At 39.3% G+C, this 21,039-nt stretch overlaps 2 protein-coding genes across 13 annotated transcripts in view; one reads left to right on the plus strand and one right to left on the minus strand.

The window, feature by feature from the left end:
- The first annotated feature begins 196 nt into the window (after nt 1-196).
- TDG (thymine DNA glycosylase) lies at nt 197-19,232 on the plus strand. Of its 8 annotated transcripts, XM_089921182.1 has the most exons (11): nt 403-6,958; nt 7,698-7,731; nt 8,118-8,254; nt 10,442-10,683; nt 11,510-11,579; nt 13,395-13,530; nt 13,729-13,811; nt 13,891-13,985; nt 16,135-16,306; nt 16,730-16,855; nt 17,256-19,232. In XM_089921182.1, exons 3-11 carry the CDS (start codon nt 8,167-8,169, stop codon nt 17,387-17,389), a joined length of 1,146 nt encoding a protein of 381 aa, XP_089777308.1. In that variant the 5' UTR covers nt 403-6,958; nt 7,698-7,731; nt 8,118-8,166; the 3' UTR covers nt 17,390-19,232. The 8 variants fall into 8 exon arrangements, with proteins under 8 accessions (XP_022455706.1, XP_022455705.1, XP_089777310.1 ...); XM_022599998.2 differs by lacking the exons at nt 403-6,958; nt 7,698-7,731 and adding an exon at nt 197-348 and having other exon boundaries at nt 17,259-19,232; XM_022599997.2 differs by lacking the exons at nt 403-6,958; nt 7,698-7,731 and adding an exon at nt 198-348.
- Nucleotides 13,395-21,039, minus strand: part of GLT8D2 (glycosyltransferase 8 domain containing 2) — a 62,627-nt gene continuing 54,982 nt past the window's right edge. For 4 of the 5 annotated variants that reach the window (XM_089921187.1, XM_089921186.1, XM_089921188.1 and 1 more), the window contains exon 11: nt 13,395-20,115. In XM_089921187.1, coding sequence (XP_089777313.1) covers nt 19,943-20,115 — 173 coding nt within the window. In that variant the 3' untranslated portion in view covers nt 13,395-19,942. The remainder of the gene's footprint in view (nt 20,116-21,039) is intronic. The other variant, XR_016395036.1, reaches the window with a different exon arrangement.

A 21,039-nucleotide genomic window follows, 5' to 3' on the forward strand; every position in this document is an offset into this window, starting at 1 on the left:
AAGGCCAAGTGGCGAGCAGTAGAACCAACGAGAGGGGAGAGAACGTGAATGGACTGCCCTGCATCACGTGACAAGCACAGGGCGTGTGATTTGGCTCCGGGCAAACGGAAGCGCCGGACGGAGGGTGGGTCTGGCCTGGGGGGAGGGGGGACTAGAAACTTGGGGGAGGAGCTTGAGCGCCAGCCGCTGTCCCAGTTCTGCCAGCAATCGAATCTAAGTGTCTGCTTATTACCGTACCGCAGTACGTGCCTGGGCCGCGGTACTACAGTGTCCGGTCGCTCGCTTGCCAGGCAGGAGTAGCTGCTAGCGCGATCGGCAGCAGGGAATGGAAGCGGAGAACGCAGGCAGGTAAGGCCGGGGCGGGGTACCGCCCCTCCCCCCGCGCCCTTCGCCGGGTGGAGGGCCGCGGGCGCGCGCGCGCACGCACGCACGCAGGGGGTCTTTAAGGCCACGGCCCCAGTACAAAGGCCGGGGCCGCGCGTGCGCACTGGCGGCCTGCTCGGGCCGCCCGTTGCTTAGGTCCCTCAGCCTGGGCGCCGCTTGCATCTGGGCTCCCTCCCCAGTCCTTCCCGGCACCCAGCCAGCATTAAAATGCGATAATAAGCAACAAGCAGTCTCCGGTTAGTATTTGTTTCCGGTTACCTTTCTTGGCTATGTTTCCCTTCACCCTCCATTACCGTGCGGAGCTGTAAGGATGTAGTATCACACGTATCACTCCAGGAGTTTTCATCTAAGAGTTGTAGATTTACTGTGTCTTCCTTCCTCAAAGGTGTACGTCAGGGGCACTGGGTAGATAACATTGCCGCACTAGAGCTCTTGAATTCTGGGACTAGGAATAACACTCCCAAGAAGTCGTGTGAAATTGTGTTCTAAAATGGTCTTCGGGACTCCCTTAAGAATTTACTTGTAATATGTCCTTTGGGGAGTGTAAGAGGCGTGGAGAGTTTTGCAAAAGCAGAGATCTCGAAATTGGAACCCCAGACGGAAAGCCAAATGAACTAAATATGGTAACAGAGTCTTTAAAAAGGGAAAAAAAAAAAAGGTTTACATTGGAATACAGTACTGTTAGACCTAATGAAGAATTATCCTGACTTTCTGGCCATGGGGCCCTGAACTTGGGCAAGACACTAAACTTCTCTGGGCCTGTTCATATCTGTAAAACAGGGCGTCTGTGGAATCCAGTTGTGACATGCTGTGAGTCGGCGTTATGTGGAAGGGGTGTGCTTAAGTAACCAACATAGATTGTCTTAGAGTTTAGGGAAGGAGATATATGTAGATAAAGTGCAGACTTCATCTTGACATTATGAATCAGATCCTGAAATAACTCCATTTCTTTCCGTGAAGAACTTTACAAATAAAAGAATTCACCAAAACTTGTGGAAATCACTCTCTGTGATCTTCGGATCTGAATTGAAACCTGGGTAACACCTTCCATGAAGTAAATTACAGTCATCTCTCCGTATCCGCGGGAGATTTGTTCCAGGCCCCTCGCGAACACCAAAATCTGGACGCTCAATACCTTAAATAAAATGGCAGAGTCCGGTCGGCCATCATGCCTGTTCCGGAATGCAGATTTGGGGAGGGCTGGCTGTTCACATTGTCAGACCGTACTCAGTATCTTGCAGCAGAGTAATAGGTCTCTCTGGTACAATGTTTAGCTCAAAACTCTCTGACTTATATTTGGTCTTAACTTAATCCATTGGGTTATAGATCATTTTTTATTTTGATTTGCAAAGCTTTCACCTTGGGAAATATGGAGAATTCTGCGTTAGTACTCTCAGGAGTTTATCCTTGGGCATTCTGAAATGACTCAGGCCCCAGGTAATCCTGAGAAAGTGGTTCTCTGTCATCCTTGACTTTGTGCTAATCAAGGAATGGCATGGAACTTTGGGTATAGTGAATTTGCTATTTACTTTGGAAGATTAATTTCAAAAAATTCAAAGAAAAGAATTCCATAGATATAGACCCCTTTTTAAAAAAAGAGAGAATATTTCAAGAGTCTAAATAAGTGCTTACAGTCTAACCAGAGAGGGAAAAAGGAAGAGGACCAGTATGTTTCTAATGAGCTGAAGCATGAAAAGGAGGTCTACCAAAGATGGGAAGTAGGATGCCAAGTCAAAAATGACTGGAAACGTGTGACACAGACCACCGAGAATACAGACAGTTAAGATTAACCCTCAGATGAGATTGGGCTTTCTAGAAATGTTAAAGAGACCAAGAACTTTTTTGAGTTAGTGTGGACAATAAGAAGGACAAGAAAGATTTGGGTTTTCTGCCTTGTTCACTGGCATGTTGTTAGTAGATGACAGAAAATATAAGCACTTAGTTCTGATTTTGAATTTTCATTTCATGTTAAGAAAAATGATTGTAGATGGAAAATGGCAGAATGATTGTTAGGTTTAAAGCTCAAGATCAATGAGGTCATTTAAGAGAACTTTTAGCAGTTCTAACAGAAATCATGTTTCCTGACCCAGATGAGTTGTATTTCAAGTGAGAGGCCAGATTACAGCATTCTTTAATAACTTATAGACAACAGGAGAGGGGCCTAAAGTCTGAAAATAAACACATGGATCCCTTTTATTTTCCACAGGTGGAGTCTGTCGTGGAATTTATTGACTTTGATCCTAAATAAAATTTTTATTTCTCAGTGGTTATTGAACATATTTAAAAGGAACTAGTGACCACTAAGCTACAGTATAAGTTCAGAATAAAGCAAGACCTACCAGGCTAGGTTCATTCCCTTTTTGATAATGATACTAGGCTAGACAGCATCAGAAAGTGGATGACAGGGGTACCTAGAATATTTAATCATCCCCTGTTGTCTTTGTTTTTGTTACAACAAATGTATTACATAGCAGACACTGTTTTAAGTGTTTTACATGTGTTAACTAATTTTATTCTCATAATCAATGAATTAGGTGCTTCTGTCCCCATTTTACAGATGTGGAAGCTGGGACATAAAGAGGTTAAGGAACCTGCCTACAGAACTAGTAAATGGCAGAGCTGAAATTTGAACCCACGCAGTGTAGCTTCAAAGTCAGCCTCCCTAACATCTGTACGGTTTGTGGGCAAGATAAGGATAGACTGGTGGCAGTCCTCTTAGGTGAAATCAAAACTGCTTTACTACTGAGAGTCAAGGCCAGGCTGAAGAGAGGTCTATACTGATGTGCCATGTAGTCCTACCCCAACTTTTCAGTGTTTAACAACTTCAAGGTGCTGACGGCATGCTGATAAAATATTTGAGTGACCCAACTCTGTGAGGGGTTTGTGGAATTGATAGATTGAGTCAGAATCCAGGTCAATCCCAACTGGCTGGAACGTGAATCATCTATTACAAAAAGAGGCACAATCCTGTGCTTAAGTATAGAAAGAACAGTGTTACAGGTATGAGATGAGGGAGCCGTGGTAAAGGGCAGTTTCCATTGATGGTAAATTCAGTATGAATCAACAGTATAATGTGGGTGCCAGTAAAGCTAATGTAATGATTTTGTAATGTCTCCAGAATGAGGAAGTTGATAGCCCTGCTCGGTTTCAGGATGATGAGGCTATGGAGTATTTTTATTTTGTTTTATCCTAAGCACTAGAAAAATGACCAGATAGTGAGGAAACCTGAAATTACGCTATACGCACAATAGTTAAATGAGTTGGGGTTCTGGCTCATTCTCAGTTTCTTGTGTTTACAGTTTCTAGTAGACCCTACACAGTAAGTACCCAGTAATGCATGGTGAATACACGCACTTCCACTTAGCAATATTGAATGTAGGCTTTAAATAGTTGTAATGTATTCCATCATGATTTATGTAACTAGTCCCGTTTAGTTGAGCATTTGGATTATTTAGCATTGATCGCTATTTTGTAAGTATTCAGTGTTGTGAATGCTTGTTTAAATGAAGGTAATAAAATGTTGGTATAGAGTGAATGTTTGTGTCCTTCCAGAATTCATATGTTGCAACCTAACATATGGTTGGGTTATTTGGAGGTGGGGCCTTTGGGAGGTGATTAGGGCATGAGGGCAGAGCCCTCCTAATTGGAATTAGTGCCCTTGTAAAAGAGATCCCAGAGAGATCCCTCACCCTTTCCCCCGTGTGAGGACACAACAAGAAGTCAACCTAAAATGAGCCATAAAGCAGGCCCTCACCAGTCACTAAATCTGCCAGCACTTTGAACTTGGACTTCCCAACCTCCAAAACTGTGAGAAATAAATATTTGTTGTTTATAAGCCACTCAGTCTATGGTGTTTTGTATAGCAATCTGAACAAACTAGGACAAATATATTTAGAAAAAAAGCAACTTACATCTTTAAAATAGTAGAAAATAACTGAAGGTTAAAGAAATTGGAGTCATGCATCTTAGAGAAACCTTGAAGAGTTAGTTTTTTGGGTTTTTTGTTTGTTTTAATTTTTATTGGAGTATAGTTGCTTTACAGTGTTGTGTTAGTTTCTGCTGTACAGCAAAGTGAATCAGTTATACGTATACATATATCCTTTCTTTTTTAGATTTGCTTCCCATTTACGTCACCACAGAGCATTGAGTAGAGTTCCCTGTGCTATACAGGAGGTTCTCATTGGTTACCTGTTTTATGCATAGTTGTGTATAGATGTCAATCCCACTCTCCCGATTCATCCCACCGCCCCGAGTTAGTTTTTTGAAATGCAGCAAAATCGGAATTAACTGGACTCCCTAGTCAACTCTGTGTGTGTGTGTGTGTGCTCGTGTGCACATGCATGCCCGTGTGTGTTTTGAGAAAGACCTTTGGAAAATACACACTTCATCACTTTCAGACAGTGGTAAAAAACCAGTCCTTTGAGCACTGTTGTTCAGGTGAAGGGGGTGTAAATGGAGGCTAGGAGAGAGGAAAGGGTTAACTGCAGGAAAGGGGGAGAGGTGTCCAGAACATGTGTGTGTGTGGACAAACACAGATGATAGGAGAGAAAAGTCAACAAGGGGAAATAAAATCATTTATCATGCTCGTAAGTTTGATATCAGGGAATTATAAAAAATTAAAATGCTTTGGGGTTCGTTCCGAGTCTGGACAGGTTTGGTCTTATTTCCTACACTTTCTCCATATATGTGGAAATCACGGAATCTCACCCCTCATTTTCATGGGGAGGGAACGGAGGTCCTGAGAGGATGCTAAGTGCTCCTCTGTTGCTGTCTCTAATACAGAGAAAATTGGTGTTCATAAATATTGCAGAATTCTGAATTATGAAGTGGCAGTTATCCTATATAAATATAACAAATGTATTTAGGAAATATTTTCACATTAAGGTTGAAATAGGTTCATGCTGCTTCCAAATTTAACCATTATTAGATAATAGAAAAGTAAATTATCCAGAACTTTAGTTTCCTAGCATTCAGGTTCATAAAGTGTTTGGTACAGGTGTAATGCTGTCTTCTCCAAGTAGTAAGAACGTTGTAGTCCACCCTCTTTCCTTTTGTTCCGGCTGTTAGGAAGCTGTTAAGATAATCAAGCTAAATTGAATGCTCAAAAATAGTACATTACCTCAGAATTTATACATTCTGTTTTTCATAGCTTTCTCTATTTCTTTTCTACTTAAGCTTACTGTAAAGTGCCAGGGATAATTTTAGAAAGATTAAGGGACACATCCATATTATAGCCAAGTTTCTGGATTTTTTTTAAAAAATTGATGCATATCTCTTAAAATAAGACCACATTTTCTCTTCCGTATTTTTCACTTTTTCTTCAGCCAGCTGAATTCTGAAATTTTGGTTTTCGCTTTCTGAAAGTCAGAATTTAATGACCCCTAAATATGCTAAAGGAGCCACATTTTGGAAATTCATTTTTTGAAGTTCAGAATCCTTTTGTAATGGGAATGGTGTTTCCCTTGTCTTCATATTTTTAAGAGTGGATTTTTGTGAAGTGCTCAAAATGGGACAAATATGTGAAACTCTGAGAGCCGTAACAATAAACATGGGGGAGAGTGAGACGCTGCCTTCCTGACAATGCGACACTCACTTATTGTGACCACATGAGTTTTCTTTTATATATTCTAGCTAAAAGGGGCTATTAGATCTCAGGAAACCATCACTGGCCACAGTCCGAAGTTACAGTGCGTTTTACTGGAATTTCCAAGGGTAGCCACATGAGATCTCTCGACTAACCTAGCTACATAACCAGCTCCTCGTTAGCATATCTCAGTCATAAACACAGCCAGTATTTGGACAATTTATCCAAAAGTGCTATGAATATTATTAAAGAAAAGTGTGAAAAAAGAGAACATTTGACTTTGTGCCAGGCAAGGTTTAAGCCCTTTGCTTCTTTTCAGTTTTACAACTTAACTTCTAGTCCTTGTCTACATACTTTCTCCATGAGCAGCCTTAGCTCACAATGTTATTTTGTATTCTTTTCCACTTTATTATATATTAAACATTTTCTGTGCTTTTACATATCAGTAAATTTAATTTTTAGTAGCTGCATAGTAGACTCATGTTAATGTACTATAGTTTACTAAATCATTGTATTGTCTTTATTTTTTCATATAATTTGAAAACAATGTATTTAAAGAAATAAAACTCTTAAGATATATAGTTTAATATCTTTCTCACTAATTCTTCATCTTTTCTTTACCATCTTACCCTTAAAGATAGCTTGAAGCTAGAATGCTTCGCCATTGTTTTGTCCATTGAGATTGGGCCCCTGTTTTTCTTTGAGCATCCAGTGTTCTAGCCTAGCCACCCACAGGTAGTTTGTAACCCTGTGTCTGCCTGAGCCGTTTAAGTTTATCCTGGGGAATGTCTTAGTTTGCCTTCTTTTTTTAAGAACCAAGTTATTAAGGTATGATTTACATGTTGTAAAGTTCATGCATTTACCGTGTACTAGTTTGCCTTTTTAACCTCAGCTTTCTGAGCACCCTGTTTTCTTTGTCCACACATCACAGAAAAAGAAACTATTAAGCTTGCCACAGAAAACATGGCTTTCCTCTCCAAATGGTAAATGGTACTTATCCATTTTATTTCCTAGTGTTTTTCTTCCTTCTGCATATTTAGTGGCATTTTTTTGGCATCAACTGTAACTCAGGTTTCATAAAATGCGGGTTTACTTCCCTAGCTTTGTGCTGATAGCAACAGCTTGGGGTAGTGGTTTATAGTCACCAGAAATATTTTTAGCATTTGTTTTCTGTGAAGGCCTGTGTTCCTTACATTGAACCGAACACTTTGAACAGAGTTTAAATCGTGTTCAGAAGAGAGGTTTAGAGTAGTCTTTTCCATAAATTCACAGATATTTATGGAAATGTCCATTTCTAGTCCTCATTTAGTGGCAAAAAACCCCCAGCAACCGTTAAAAAAAACAGATCCAATGAATACATAAGTAAACAGGCAAGTAAATCAAAAGAGAACCTTAAGTTCTTAAGGAATGGGGAGATGTTGGTCAAAGGGCACAAACCTCAAGTTATAAGATTAACAGGTTCTGGGGATCTGATGTACAGCGTGGTGATTATAACGAATAATGCTGAAGGATATACTTGAAAGTTGCTGAGAGAGCAGATCTGAAATGTTCTCACCACAAGAAAGAAATGGTAATTATGTGCCCCGGTGGAAGTGTTAGCTAAGGCTATGGTGGTAATCATTTTGCAGTATATGTGTGTCAGATCAACACTGTTGTACACCTTAAACTTATACAATGTTACATGTCAACTATATCTCAATAAAACTGAAAAAAAAAGTTTAAATTGCAGGGGATCTTTGTGACAAGAGGATTAAATACTGAAGGTAGGAATACAAATTATTTTTGTGGATATTTCAACCCTGTATGGGCTGGTGGGCCTTTCAACTGTCTACTAGAAAATTCCCATGATCTCATTTCAGGGAAGTACAGGCTTACCTGACAGGACTGGTAAGCTTTACTGATGACACATTTTGTCATTAAAACAGTGTGAGAGTTAATTATAGATGGTTAGTAGGCACCCAGTAAAGGATGGGTAAATGTGTACATATGGGAAGAGATCTTCTTCCCCTCTTTGCTCCTGTTGTCAACTCTAAATAAATACTATAATCTAGTTACAAATATTTGGATCCTGACGGTTTTTTAGAGCTGATCATTTAACCTTAGTTTGGGTAATTTTGTCTTCTTATCTTATCCTTGATTGTTCTTTCAGCTGTTCCCTTCAGCACGCGCAAGCTTTTTGTACATTTCCATTCCAACAAATGATGGCTGAAGCTCCTATGGCCGTTATGAATGAACAAGAGATGCCGGAAGTTCCAGCCCCAGCTCCTGCTCAGGAACCCACACAAGGTAGTTTTCACCAGGATACTTTGGAAAATTAGCTACTGCATTAGCCAACATATTTAAGAAAGGGTTTAATGATGATTTTTTTTTTTTTTTTTTTTTTTTTTGCGGTACGCGGGCCTCTCACTGTTGTGGCCTCTCCCGTTGCGGAGCACAGGCTCCGGACACGCAGACTCAGCGGCCACGGCTCACGGGCCCAGCCGCTCCGCGGCATGTGGGATCTTCCCGGACCGGGGCACGAACCTGTGTCCCCTGCATCGGCAGGCAGACTCTCAACCACTGTGCCACCAGGGAAGCCCTTATGATGGATTTTAACTCTGTTTTTGTGTTAAAAAATTGAATCCACTTTTTAAGTACTTAATAAGTGCCAGGCACTGTGATAGGTTTTGGGGAATAAAAGAACATGGATCCTGCCCTCAAATATCTCCTAATCTAGTCAACATGGAACTCCTCTGTACACTAAGTGGTGCAGAGGGGCACAGGATGCTGCGGGGCTGGCACCTAACTTGGACTGAGGCTCAGACGCAGCTTCCCAGAGCTCTGAAATTCAGCAGTGAGGGAGTAGCACGTGAAGCACATGACAAATGGGTTGGGGAAAATTCCAGGCCAAGGGAGCAGTGTGCACCGAACCACAGACATGAAGAAGCATGACACAGTTGAAAAACCGTGATTCTGTGTTATTGGAGTCTGGAGTATAGCAAAGAAATGGTGAGAGGTGAGGCTGGATTAGGGGTCAGTCGAGGCTTCTTGTTGAACCTAAAGAATGTGTGTTCTATTCTGAAGGCGACAGGAAGCTGTTGAGAGAATGGAATTAGAGGGGGACTTAAATAGATTGATATTTTAATATCATAGAGGATAGACTATAATAGAGATATATCATACTATGTATCTAATAATAATAATATATATGATAATATGGTAGAGAGCAGGGCAGAACTTGGAGGTGAGGCTGTGGTTCATGAATTTCTTGCTGGAAGTGAGGGAGAAAGAGGTACCGTTCACCAAGACAGGGAATTAGAAGAGAGGAGAACAGATTTGGGGGTGGATGGTGGAGAGGGTAACGATTTTCCTCAGCGTAGCAGTACGGCGTAAGGAATGTGCTCAGAGTTTCAGTTTTTGGTTGCAGGAGCACATCTAACTCCACTGCGTTGGAGATCCACCCTGCCCTCGACTCTTCTGTCTTTCCGGGCAGGGGCACTAGGACTTCTCCAGCCACCAGCCGATGGAGGTGGACCCCTTGGCATAGGGAGTGGCTGAAGCAGTGTGAGGAGGAGAAGAGAGGACGGATGGGAGGCTCAGTTGAGGAAACGCCAAATAGTAGCGGAATGGGATAGGGGCCCGAGAAATGAAGTGCCGCGGTAAAGCGTTACGGATGACAAAATCAAGACCCACTTTGGGTAATTTTATGACCCTGGTGCTTGTCCACAGGTAATTTTCCCCCAAGGAACATTTGCCATTGTCTGGAGATACCTTTGATTGCAATGACTGGCAGGGTGCTACTGGCACCTAGTGGGTAGAGGCCCCAGTTGCTGTTAAACATACTTGAATGTACAGGACAGGCCCTCACAGCCCCAAATCATTCAGCTTAAAATGTCAGTAGGGCCAAGATTGAGAAACTCTGCTTGAGGTCCTGAGATCAGAGCCCTAGTCTTCCCTTTTGACAAGTACTGCCAGCCCAGAGAGTCCATCCCCAGCATGTCTCAATTCACCTCTTCGACTGTGTGGGGAACAGGATATACGCTCAGTCCCTAAAACAAGCCCACAAGCCATTTAAGTTCTGCTGGAAATTACGGGGAAACTGAATTAAAATGTTTCCCTTCCTCCCTGTTTTTCTATTTATTCTTTCATTTGTTGACTTAACTATTTATGTATTTATATTTAGAATTCTTATAAAATGGTACATAGATACTTTGCGTCCCTGGGGAGGCCAAGATGCCCGGTAATAGTGTGTGGAAAATCAATCTATGATTATAAAGGACGTTTCCTCCCAAGAACGGCTAGCAGAGGAAGGAGGGTGGGGTTGAGGCCACATAGACCCAGAAGGGAGGCGGAGGCATTGCAGAGGGGAGTGATGTTGGGAAATAAAAGAGAAAAGTAGAAAGGATGTTGATGGGGTGACTTTTCTGGGAAAGCTGCTAAAACTTGTAAGTTAAGGTTTTTGGCATCTACGTCTTGGAAATCATTGTGTTTCAGAGACTCCAAAAGGAAGGAAAAGAAAACCCAGAACAACAGAACCAAAAACACCGGTGGAACCCAAAAAACCCGCTGAAGCCAAAAAATCTGGCAAGTCCACAAAATCAAAAGAAAAGCAAGAAAAAATTACAGACACATTTAAAGTGAAAAGAAAAGTAGACCGGTTCAATGGTATTTCAGAAGCTGAACTTTTGACCAAGACTTTACCGGACATTTTGACCTTCAATCTGGACATTGTGATTGTAAGGATATTTGTTCTCCTTTGGTTTTATAAATAGCATTAGTGGATTAACTTTACTTAACCATATCCTTGCAAATAGCATTTTGCTGAAAAGAACCATTTCTAAGATCCTCTTGGTAGTAAATGGAGTCACCTTCTTAAGGTTGTATTGTATGGGTGAGTTTCAGAGGGTGGGCTCCGGGGCAGGGCTGTCTGCTTTCACATCCTGCCACATGGGTATGACCACGGACAAGCCTGAACCTTCCTAAACCCCCGTTTCCTCATTGGTGAAGCGGGGGTGATGATAGGATGAAGGTGGATCCTTTGGCATAGGGATTGCAATTACATAAAATAATCCGCGTGACTCACTTAGGCTGCGTGACGCCTGTGGGTTCTCCGTACATGATAACGCTGATTTTGGACTTTGATTTTTGTCAGTAACTATAAGCAACATCAGCATGGAAACAACTGTGTAGATGATATGGATGGAGTCAGCTGCTTGTTGGGAGTTAGAAGCAGACTTGTGGCTGGACCTGGGCTCAGGTTGATTGGTTGCTCCAGCTCCTCTCTCTTTCCAGCCCAGTTGGGCGTGAGGCTGCTGGGGATATGAGGGAGTCAAACTGGTTTTTAAAAACAACACCAAAAGTTTTAATATAAAGGAAATCTCTTTCCTCAAAATGGAATACTTCTTTCAGGTCAAGAGTTGGTACTTGATAAAGCAATAGCTTCTGATGCTGGATTAGATTTTTATTTTAATCAATTCAGTTTTATCCACCACTCCTCCATGGAAGCCCTAAGACTTAAGCCTACTTTTCAAGACTAAAATGTACAAACATTTTGTTTTGTAGATTGGCATAAACCCAGGACTAATGGCTGCTTACAAAGGGCATCATTACCCTGGACCTGGAAACCATTTTTGTAAGTGGTTACCTTTTTTATTTATTTTATTTTAAAAATATTTATTTATTTGGCTGCATCAGGTCTTAGTTGTAACACACGGAGTCTTCGTTGTCGCATGTGGGATCTTTGTTGTGGCATGCGAGCTCTTAGTTGCAGCATGTGGGATCTAGTTCCCTGACCAGGGGAAGGCCCCCTGCATTGGGAGCATGGAGTCTTAGCCACTGGACCACCAGGGAAGTCCCTGTGGCTACCTTTTTTAATACTTTACTTTTAAACTAGATATTCTTGTTAATAGTTTGGGTCTTGGTTTTTTTTTTTTTTGCGGTACGTGGGCCTCTCACTTTTGTGGCCTCTCCCGTTGCGGAGCACAGGCTCCGGACGCGCAGGCTCAGCGGCCATGGCTCACGGGCCCAGCCACTCCGCGGCATGTGGGATCTTCCTGGACCGGGGCACGAACCCTCGTCCCCTGCATCGGCAGGTGGACTCTCAACCACTGTGCCACCAGGGAAGCCCTGGGTCTTGTTTTTTTAAACCAAATTGTGTTTTTTAAAAAGAAACTATATGGTTGAGTAAATATAATACATCTTTTCTGTGTGTTTTTACACAAAAATAAAAGGTTTAGAAATGATCTGGCACTGTTAACATTTTGGTGTATAAGAGTGGCGGGGCGGGCTTCCCTGGTGGCGCAGGTGGTTGAGAGTCCGCCTGCTGATGCAGGGTACACGGGTTCGTGCCCCGGTCCGGGAGGATCCCACATGCCGCGGAGCGGCTGGGCCCGTGAGCCATGGCCGCTGAGCCTGCGCGTCTGGAGCAACGGGAGAGGCCACAACAGTGAGAGACCCGCGTACGGCAAAAAAAAGAGTGGAGGAGCATGAAAAAGGAGTACTTTCTCTTTTGTTTGAGTTGTTTTCAGTGAGTTTTAACACCTTTTTTAAAAATGATTTTTCTTTTTTGTTACTCTTCTTTTATCTACAGAATAGTAACAATAGTACATCGTTGCGCCAGTACAGACAGAATACTTACCTTTCCAGATTTCTGCTCATCTTATTTCCTAGGAGAAATGAAATGCATTGGCATTCAAGCTGTAATAGTTAAGAGAGACTCTGATTGGAGACATTCTCCACAGATGCTTTGTATCTAGCAGAAATTAGTATTGAAGACCCTCATACTTGTAGAGTGAGCTTTAAAACCAAGTATAACTCCTGTTGTATTGTCCTATATATAAATCGTCTTATCTATTATAACACTGCCTAATAGACAAGGCGTGCAGTAGACAATCAGGAACCACTAGCTGATTAAGTAAACAGCATTAAAAACCTTTAGGACAAATGATAGTAATGTATTTTTGGAATTAATAACATGTTGTCTCCATTATTTGAAAACAAAATTTCTAGAGAAGTTTGAACTTTTCATTTTCTCCACTGTCAAGATGTTTAAATGCCCTGAGTCCATTGGTGTATGTTTATCTGTTTAGGGTTTTCCAGTGGCAGGTGGTGGTACTTACAGTTATTAAAAAGCTAAACAGTGTCGAAGTTTACTACACTGACTAGCTGTGTACCCAACAAGCATTTACTTTGACCCCCTGTAAAAAGGAGAAAAATAATAGTAATATTTCATAGTTACGACAATTAAATGAGGTAATCCATGTGAAGGACTTAGCACAGCACCCAGCCCATAGTAATTGCTTGGTATGGTATTTGACCCATGTTATAATTTTTTAAATATCCGAAATCTTTTTTTTTTTTCTTATTTCAAGAGTAGACCCGCATCAATACATGGGGCAGAAAAACCTTTGACCTTCTACAGAAATAAACTGAACTCTCTTTTTCACAGGGAAGTGTCTGTTTATGTCAGGGCTGAGTGAGGTCCAACTGAATCACATGGATGATCACACTTTACCAGGAAAATATGGTATTGGATTTACCAATATGGTGGAAAGGACAACACCAGGCAGCAAGGATCTTTCCAGGTGATTGCATAACATTCGGTTTTTTAGGTTGGAACCTTGGTCATGCTGGGTGCCTCATGTACTCTAGGAGCATCCTATGTATCTGGTTTAAGCTGAGCTTAACAGTTATATGATTTGATCTTTTATAGAAAGCTATCTGAATTTAGCATATTATACATATTGCCATATTTATATTTTGACTTTTTAATTCGATTTTAGTAAAGAATTTCGTGAAGGAGGACGTATTCTAGTGCAGAAATTACAGAAATATCAGCCACGAATAGCAGTGTTTAATGGAAAATGTAAGATTTACTTTTAAATTTTATCTTTTTTCTTTGCTAACATTATGGGCAATGTAAATATGCTTCTATTTCATTTTAGGTATTTATGAAATTTTTAGTAAGGAAGTTTTTGGAGTAAAAGTTAAGAACTTAGAATTTGGACTTCAACCGCATAAGATACCAGACACAGAAACGGTAAGTCCTTAAAACTGCATTTGTAAATCAACTAAATATGAATTTTCTCTAGCTAGTTTCCCCTTTTTATTTGTTCTGTCCATTTTTAATTTATGCCGTGAAAAAAAAACACTGTATTTTGTGGAATAATATCTACATATCAACTTGAAGTAATAGTTGCAAATTAATTGAGATACTGTTATAGTTTTATTCGAAAAAGAAACATTTGTCAGATAAATGTCTTTATGACATTGTTAGTTATGTTATTGGGCTAAAATATCAAGAGAAGCTGGCTCACAAGCTCATTCAAAATATATTTAATGGCATATTCTTGTCAAATTCAAGTGGGTTAGCCCTTATTCAGTTGTGAAACAAACATGTAAATATAGACATGATCCCGATTAGTGAAACTGCTAATCACCCCCCGTTTATATATCCTGGCCCAATCTCATGTTAGAGCCATAGAAACAGAACAGCCCCGTTGCAGACAAGCATCCAGCCAACCTGACTGGCATTTGGTGCTATTGTCTTTATACATAAAGGCATCATGAAATAACACATTGGTTTTCAAACTCTATAATTTCTGTGGAGTTTATGCAGGCATTTGATTCAAAGTTTGCTTCTTAAATATAGTTTTAAGTTTTGTTTACAACTTTTAAAATAAAAATACATATGCACAGACCTCTGTGTTATAGACAGCATTTTAAATGACGAGAAGCCAACATGCTGACAAGTTTTTGTGGCGACCTCAGAATAAAGTTTCTGCCACCAATATATATTTTAACTTCTTTTTAAATTTCTTCTGTTTTTAACTAGTAAATACGTGATTGATAAAGTAGGTTGTAGCACTGGTCATTCTTTAAATTGCAGCCTACCCTTGCCTACTTGGGTAAAATTGTACAGATGAGTTCACTACTTCCTATAAAGTACTGCATTATTGTCCCTTAAATGCCAGATGAGGCTCAGGTGTGTCTCTTGGATGTGTGATCATAGTAGTGCAATAATAAGTGAACCTGAATCATATCAAGATAGGTAGTTTTAGCTCTTACAATGATCTGTGAGTGCATTTATCTTATAAAATTTATTCTTTATCATGAAGTATTCAGAGTTATTGATGATATTAGTGATCCAGCTTTGAAAAAATCTACTTTTTCAAGTTTCTGGATCACTTTAATTGCAGACTATCTTGAGCTTGGAACATGTGCTGTTACAAAACCTGGTAGCGTTTGCACCTACATATCTTTCTGAATCAGGATTTTCTAAATGCTGCATAAACAAAAAAATAAGTCAATAACGGTTTGTTTTTTTTCTATAATATATGGTATAGAGGCCAATTTAAAAATTGTAAACAATTGCAACTGGAAAGTCTAAAATTCAGCAGCCTCGCTCTTTTATATAAGATATAAATATCCTTATATATTTTATGCTCTGTGAAGGACAATTTGTCATCATCATCCAAAATGATAGATGCAAATATCTTTCTTCCTAGCCATTCCACTTCTAGGAATTTATCCAACAGATACACTCACACATATTCAAAATTAAATATATACAAGGTTTTTTACTACAGCTTATAATATTAAAAGATTGGAAACAACCTAAATGCCCACAGGTGGGCTCTGGTTAAATTATGAAACTACTACACAGCTATAAAAAAGGAAGCTTGTTTTACTATAGATACCTGATACTGAATTTGATACAGAATTATCTCTGAGAGACATTGTTGAGTAAAAAAAGCAGGGTGCAGGATAGGGAATAGAGCATGTTACCATTTGTGTGTTTTTAAAAGGGGTGAGGGAGAGTACATATATCAGATACATTATTTGATTGTATATTCATGGAAAGCCTCTGGAACTAGCAATTGATTGCCCTTGGAAAAGAGAACTAGGTGGATAGAAACAGAATTTAGAGGAAAGACTTTTCATTGTATACTTATATGTCGTTTTGTACGAACACTGGGGGAGGCGGGAAGCCTCATTGTTTTTGATTTATTGACTTTGTACTAAGCAAATATTACAAATTTGAACTCAAACACAGCTACTTTTATTGATTTTGCATATATTTATATAAGTATCAAGTTATTAACCGAAAGAAAGATTTTCTAATCTCAAGATGAGTGGATTCAATAGAATTGTAAGATTTCTGTAACTACAAAATGTTATGATTCTAGCTCTGCTATGTTATGCCATCATCCAGTGCAAGATGTGCTCAGTTTCCTCGAGCCCAGGACAAAGTTCATTACTACATTAAGCTGAAAGACTTAAGAGATCAGTTGAAAGGCATTGAGCGAAACACAGACGTCCAAGAGGTGCAATATACATTTGACCTGCGGCTAGCCCAAGGTATGTTACCACTGTCACTCCTGTTGTTCGTTTCATGTATATCTACATTATAGAAAGTATGCTGTGAATTTTAAATTAAGCAGGAGAGAAGAAAACAATTATATTAGCAGCCAGAGTGCTCTGATAACAGGTGTTAGTCACTATTAAAATCCTTTTCCCAAGGACTTCCTGTCTCATCTGGGCGCTCCTGCAGATGTCTAGGAGCCAAGAAACAGTGCAGCTCACCTCAAATTAAATCTAATAGGTTTTGACAGCTTTTATGAGTTAATTCGGTTTATTTTACAAAGTGTTTAAAGCGAAAGTTGTGTCTCAGATGTGGCATTCAAGAAAAAGATTTGTTCACGATAATTTTTTTTGAATAAAGCTGTCTTCAAAATTGTTATATACAAAATCAGTTTTAAATCCCTTTTACCCTTCTCACAGAGGATGCAAAGAAGATGGCTGTGAAGGAAGAAAAGTATGATCCGGGTTATGAAGCAGCGTACGGTGGTGCTTATAGTGAAAATCCGTGCCGTAGTGAACCTTGCAGCTTCTCTTCAGATGGGCTGAGTATGTCCCCTCCATCTGTTTGTTTCTTTCAAAGACTTGGTTTTGCCAGGATTGGGGAAAGAAGTATTTTTAGAGAGAATAAATTCCTGAAGAATGGGAATGGAAATACAAAAATCTATTTAGTGACTTAGAGTGAAAATTCGATTGTTATTTGGTGTTTAACTTCACAAGCTTTTACAGCTCATTTTCTTTAAGTCACTGACTCTAAGTCATCCTAAGTGCATTTCCCTCCTTGGATAACAAATGAGGATTTATCAGTCCATATCTTAAAATAGAATAGAAATTTACAATTGTATTCAAGAAGCTTGCTTAACTATTTTAATAACAGCTCTCTAATTAGATCATTTAAAGCTTTCAAATAAACTAACATTCTTCCCCCCTTTCCCCCACCCCCTGCCAGCAGCTGACAGTGGAGGATCAACTTTCAGTGACATTCCAAATGGGCAGTGGATGACCCAGTCATTTACAGACCAGATTCCTTCCTTTAATAATCACTGTGGGATGCAAGAACAGGAAGAAGGAGACCATGCTTAAGAATGGTGTTTCTCTGCCCTGCTTAAATGCTGCAGTTTTAATGCAGTTGTCAAGAAGTGGCCCTCTCGACACCACCTCAAAGTGGTTTGTTAACTGAAGTATTTTATTCATATTTTACTCTGGTGATGTAATCATGGTACAGTAGAACTACTTACGGACCTAAGTACTTTGGAAGGAGAAAGTAGAGTTTTTTGTGTATGAGTTTTTGTATTGGAATTAATCATCATTCCAGCTTTTTATAAACTATCATTTATGAAGAAATTGATTTTCTTTTGGGAGTCATTTTTAACCTGTAATTTAAAAATGAGTCTGCATATTTACACTTGATTATTAACTGTGCGTAAACTAAGACGCACCGTTATCCCTTCCATGCGTAAGAAGGGCGTGCTGATGATAAGATTCCCACTGGTAAAGAGGCAAATGTGCTGATTTTCATCTGTGAGGTTAACCCTCAGTGGAGTCTCATTTGGTAGTTCTTAGTGGTGTTTGATGGGCTTCCTGAGTTGTATTCACACTCAGACCTCCTTGCTTTACCAGGGGTGAGCATTTCTGAGAGTTGCTTGGTAGTAGAAATGGAGAGTATGGCCTTGCAGGAGCAAGGCTAACCCGGCCTTACATGTCAGGGCCATGAGCCCTGGCTTTGGCCCTCTCACCCCCATGTGTTGGTCCTCTTGTAGGCAGACACTATTCTGCTGGGATGGTTAAGTTCCAGAGAGTGCAGAAGACCTTTCAAATTTTGCTACGTCATCTGTGTTTTACTTGAGAGACATACATTTGATAGGGAAGGAACTGAATTTCTCTCTCAGTATCTATCACCATTCAAATTTTATCCTCCTTGGCTTTAAGCATGTAACATGGAAATGATGAGAAATGAACTTTCAGACTGAGTGACAAGATGCTGGAGGTGTTTGATAATCTTATTTAAACTGGTGCTTTATGTACATGAGATGTACTAAAATAATACAGGATTTTTCTTGCTAGGTAAATTGAATAAGCCAGTAATTTTAAAAAATTCTTTCTCTTCATCATTGCTCTTTGTTACTGTGGACTAAGTGAACCTCATGGCCAGGTTACTTTGAAGTAATGTACCTTTGTGATTTTCTAATGCATTTTCCATGGTGCTACAAATAGTCCAGACTACTGGGCCTGGTGGATATCAAAGCTGGGTATTCAGAAATGCCAATTGCATTTACTCCTGATCACTTCTGAATATTCTGATTTTATACCTACCCAGGGAGCATGCTGTTTCTTGATATGAAAATATTTATGAGGTTTTTTTTTCCTAAAAGGTTATATAGCCTGTTTTTTTTGTAATAAGAGATACAAATTATTGTTGTGAATCTTACCATGCCTTTGTAGCTATAGCTATGATGGATTTTATTTTTCCTTTAGTCTAGGTAAAGCTGTGTAAAAGTCATTCGTGTTATTTAAATCACGTACTGTACTGCTGTTTACATGGATGTTTTGTGCAGGTGCTTTGAAGTGCCTTGCATCAGGGATAGGAACAATTTAATTATTTTTTTCCTGGGACTCTGTAAAGCATGGAACTAGGTATTGCTTTGGTTTTTAACAATTACAGCCTTACATAGATTTTTTTTTTTTAGTGGAGAAAATACCTTTTAAATTATGATGGACACGCACTAGAGAATGGGTTTGAAGATTTTTTTCAAGCATACAATAATGGTGTTTTTCATTAAATATGACAGATGAACAGTAAATGTTGATATACCCTATATACAACAATATGAGACTTTTTCATTAAATAATATTTTAAAAGTTTTTAAATTCATTTGAAAATCTGATGGTTTTTACAATAAAAAATATTGAAGATGGTTATCCTTAAGTTGCATTGTCTTCTTTAGCAAGACTTACTGGTATTCTTTCCCCTCGTTAACCTGAGATCAGTTTGTCTTCTACTATATTTAACATGTAGAATAATATATAATTAAAATCATTAAAAATCTATGAATTTTTTTTTCAGACATTTCATGTTTTAAATGTAATATATTGTTCTACCCAAGACAAGACTGACAACCTGTTAAAAAATATCTACATGTGAGGGCTTCCCTGGTGGCGCAGTGGCTGAGAGTCCGCCTGCCAATGCAGGGGACACGGGTTCGTGCCCCGGTCCGGGAAGATCCCACATGCCGCAGAGCGGCTGGGCCCATGAGCCATGGCCGCTGAGCCTGCGCGTTCGGAAAAAGTAAAAAAAAAAAAAAAAATCTACATGTGAAAAATATATTTAGAAATGTTTTAAATTTGTGGCTATAATTTTCATTCAGAGTTAAGCAAATTGATTGCTGAAATCTATCTGGGTTTATTTCTTCCCAATAGCATGTTTCACTCACATTATCTTCTATAATTGCCACTTGTACTTAAGGAAGTAAATCAATACCTATATGATTCAAGGTACTATTTGTACACAGTAGGGTTTTTTGTTTTTGTGGATCATTTGTATCAAAGGTACTGTTCATAAAGAACAGTGGTATAGTAGGCTACAAATGGACAATTCCACATTATTTATACAGGAAATATTGAAAATGTCGTGTTATATCAGCTGTTGGGATGATGGAGTTTAAATATCCCTGCAGGGTCAGGAACAAACCAGCTCTCCCATAAGTCGTTGTGAACACTAGGGAAGTCCCAAGGTTTATGTCTTCCATTCCAGTGGAGTAGTTTTGCTTCCTGCAGAAAATGCTCCGAATATCTGGTATCTGGATTCCAGCCTTCATTGTGTTTAGAGGAAAGTAATAGGTTTTGTTAGGAAATTAAAATTTTATATTAAAAATTCAATACAAGTTCATCATAAAACAAAAAAGAAATCAGACAAATCAATGGGTATGCAATGAAGAATTTACCACCTACCCGAATTTTCCAAAATAACCACTGTTAAAGAGTTTCTCGTGAAATTCTTCCAGTAATGTTCTACCTGTATACCAGTGTGTGTGTGGGGGGGTGTGTGTGTGTATTTTTTGTACCCTGCCTTTTAAAATTACTGTCTTGGAAAACTTTGCACAGCAGCACATGTGAATTCACTGAATCATTTTTAATGGCTGCATAGAATGGATATATGACTGTTGAGTGAGTTTCTTATTAAGGACATTTAGGCTGTTTCTATCCCTTCACAAGCATAAACAATGCTACAGTGAACAGTCTTCTATGCATACCTTGTACAGATAATATCTGTAGGATAAAATCTTGTATATGGAACTGCTAGATTGAAGGGTCTGTGCCTTACAAATTTTGATAAGAGATTGTCAAATTGTCCCCCAAAGACTTTGTATTAATTTCCCTCCCACCCAGAGTTTATAGTTCTTGTTTCTCTGCATTTTCCGTCCTCAATATGGCAGCATTTTCTTTTAAACAGTCTTGTGTTTACCCTATAAAATGTGACTGAGAATGAGATCTACTTCTTAACAAGCAGCTGCGTCCATTTGAATATTACTCTCCTCATAAGTGATCGCTTGGAGACTACGCATTTACCTTGATATTGTTATTGATCAGAATATTTTTAGAATATCTCTTCCAGAAGTACATTAAGATCTTGTGAATATAAATTTTTTAAATATCGCTATCATGTTGCATTTTCTTTCTAGGAAAGAGAATGTGGTGTTTTCAAAAAAACAACTGAAAGTCCATTGAGTCAAGAG

This window comes from Delphinapterus leucas, chromosome 11 (assembly GCF_059928025.1).
Source record: "Delphinapterus leucas isolate spDelLeu-1000000601 "Yukka" chromosome 11, BTC_Dleu_Yukka2, whole genome shotgun sequence".
Classification (NCBI taxonomy): domain Eukaryota; kingdom Metazoa; phylum Chordata; class Mammalia; order Artiodactyla; family Monodontidae; genus Delphinapterus; species Delphinapterus leucas.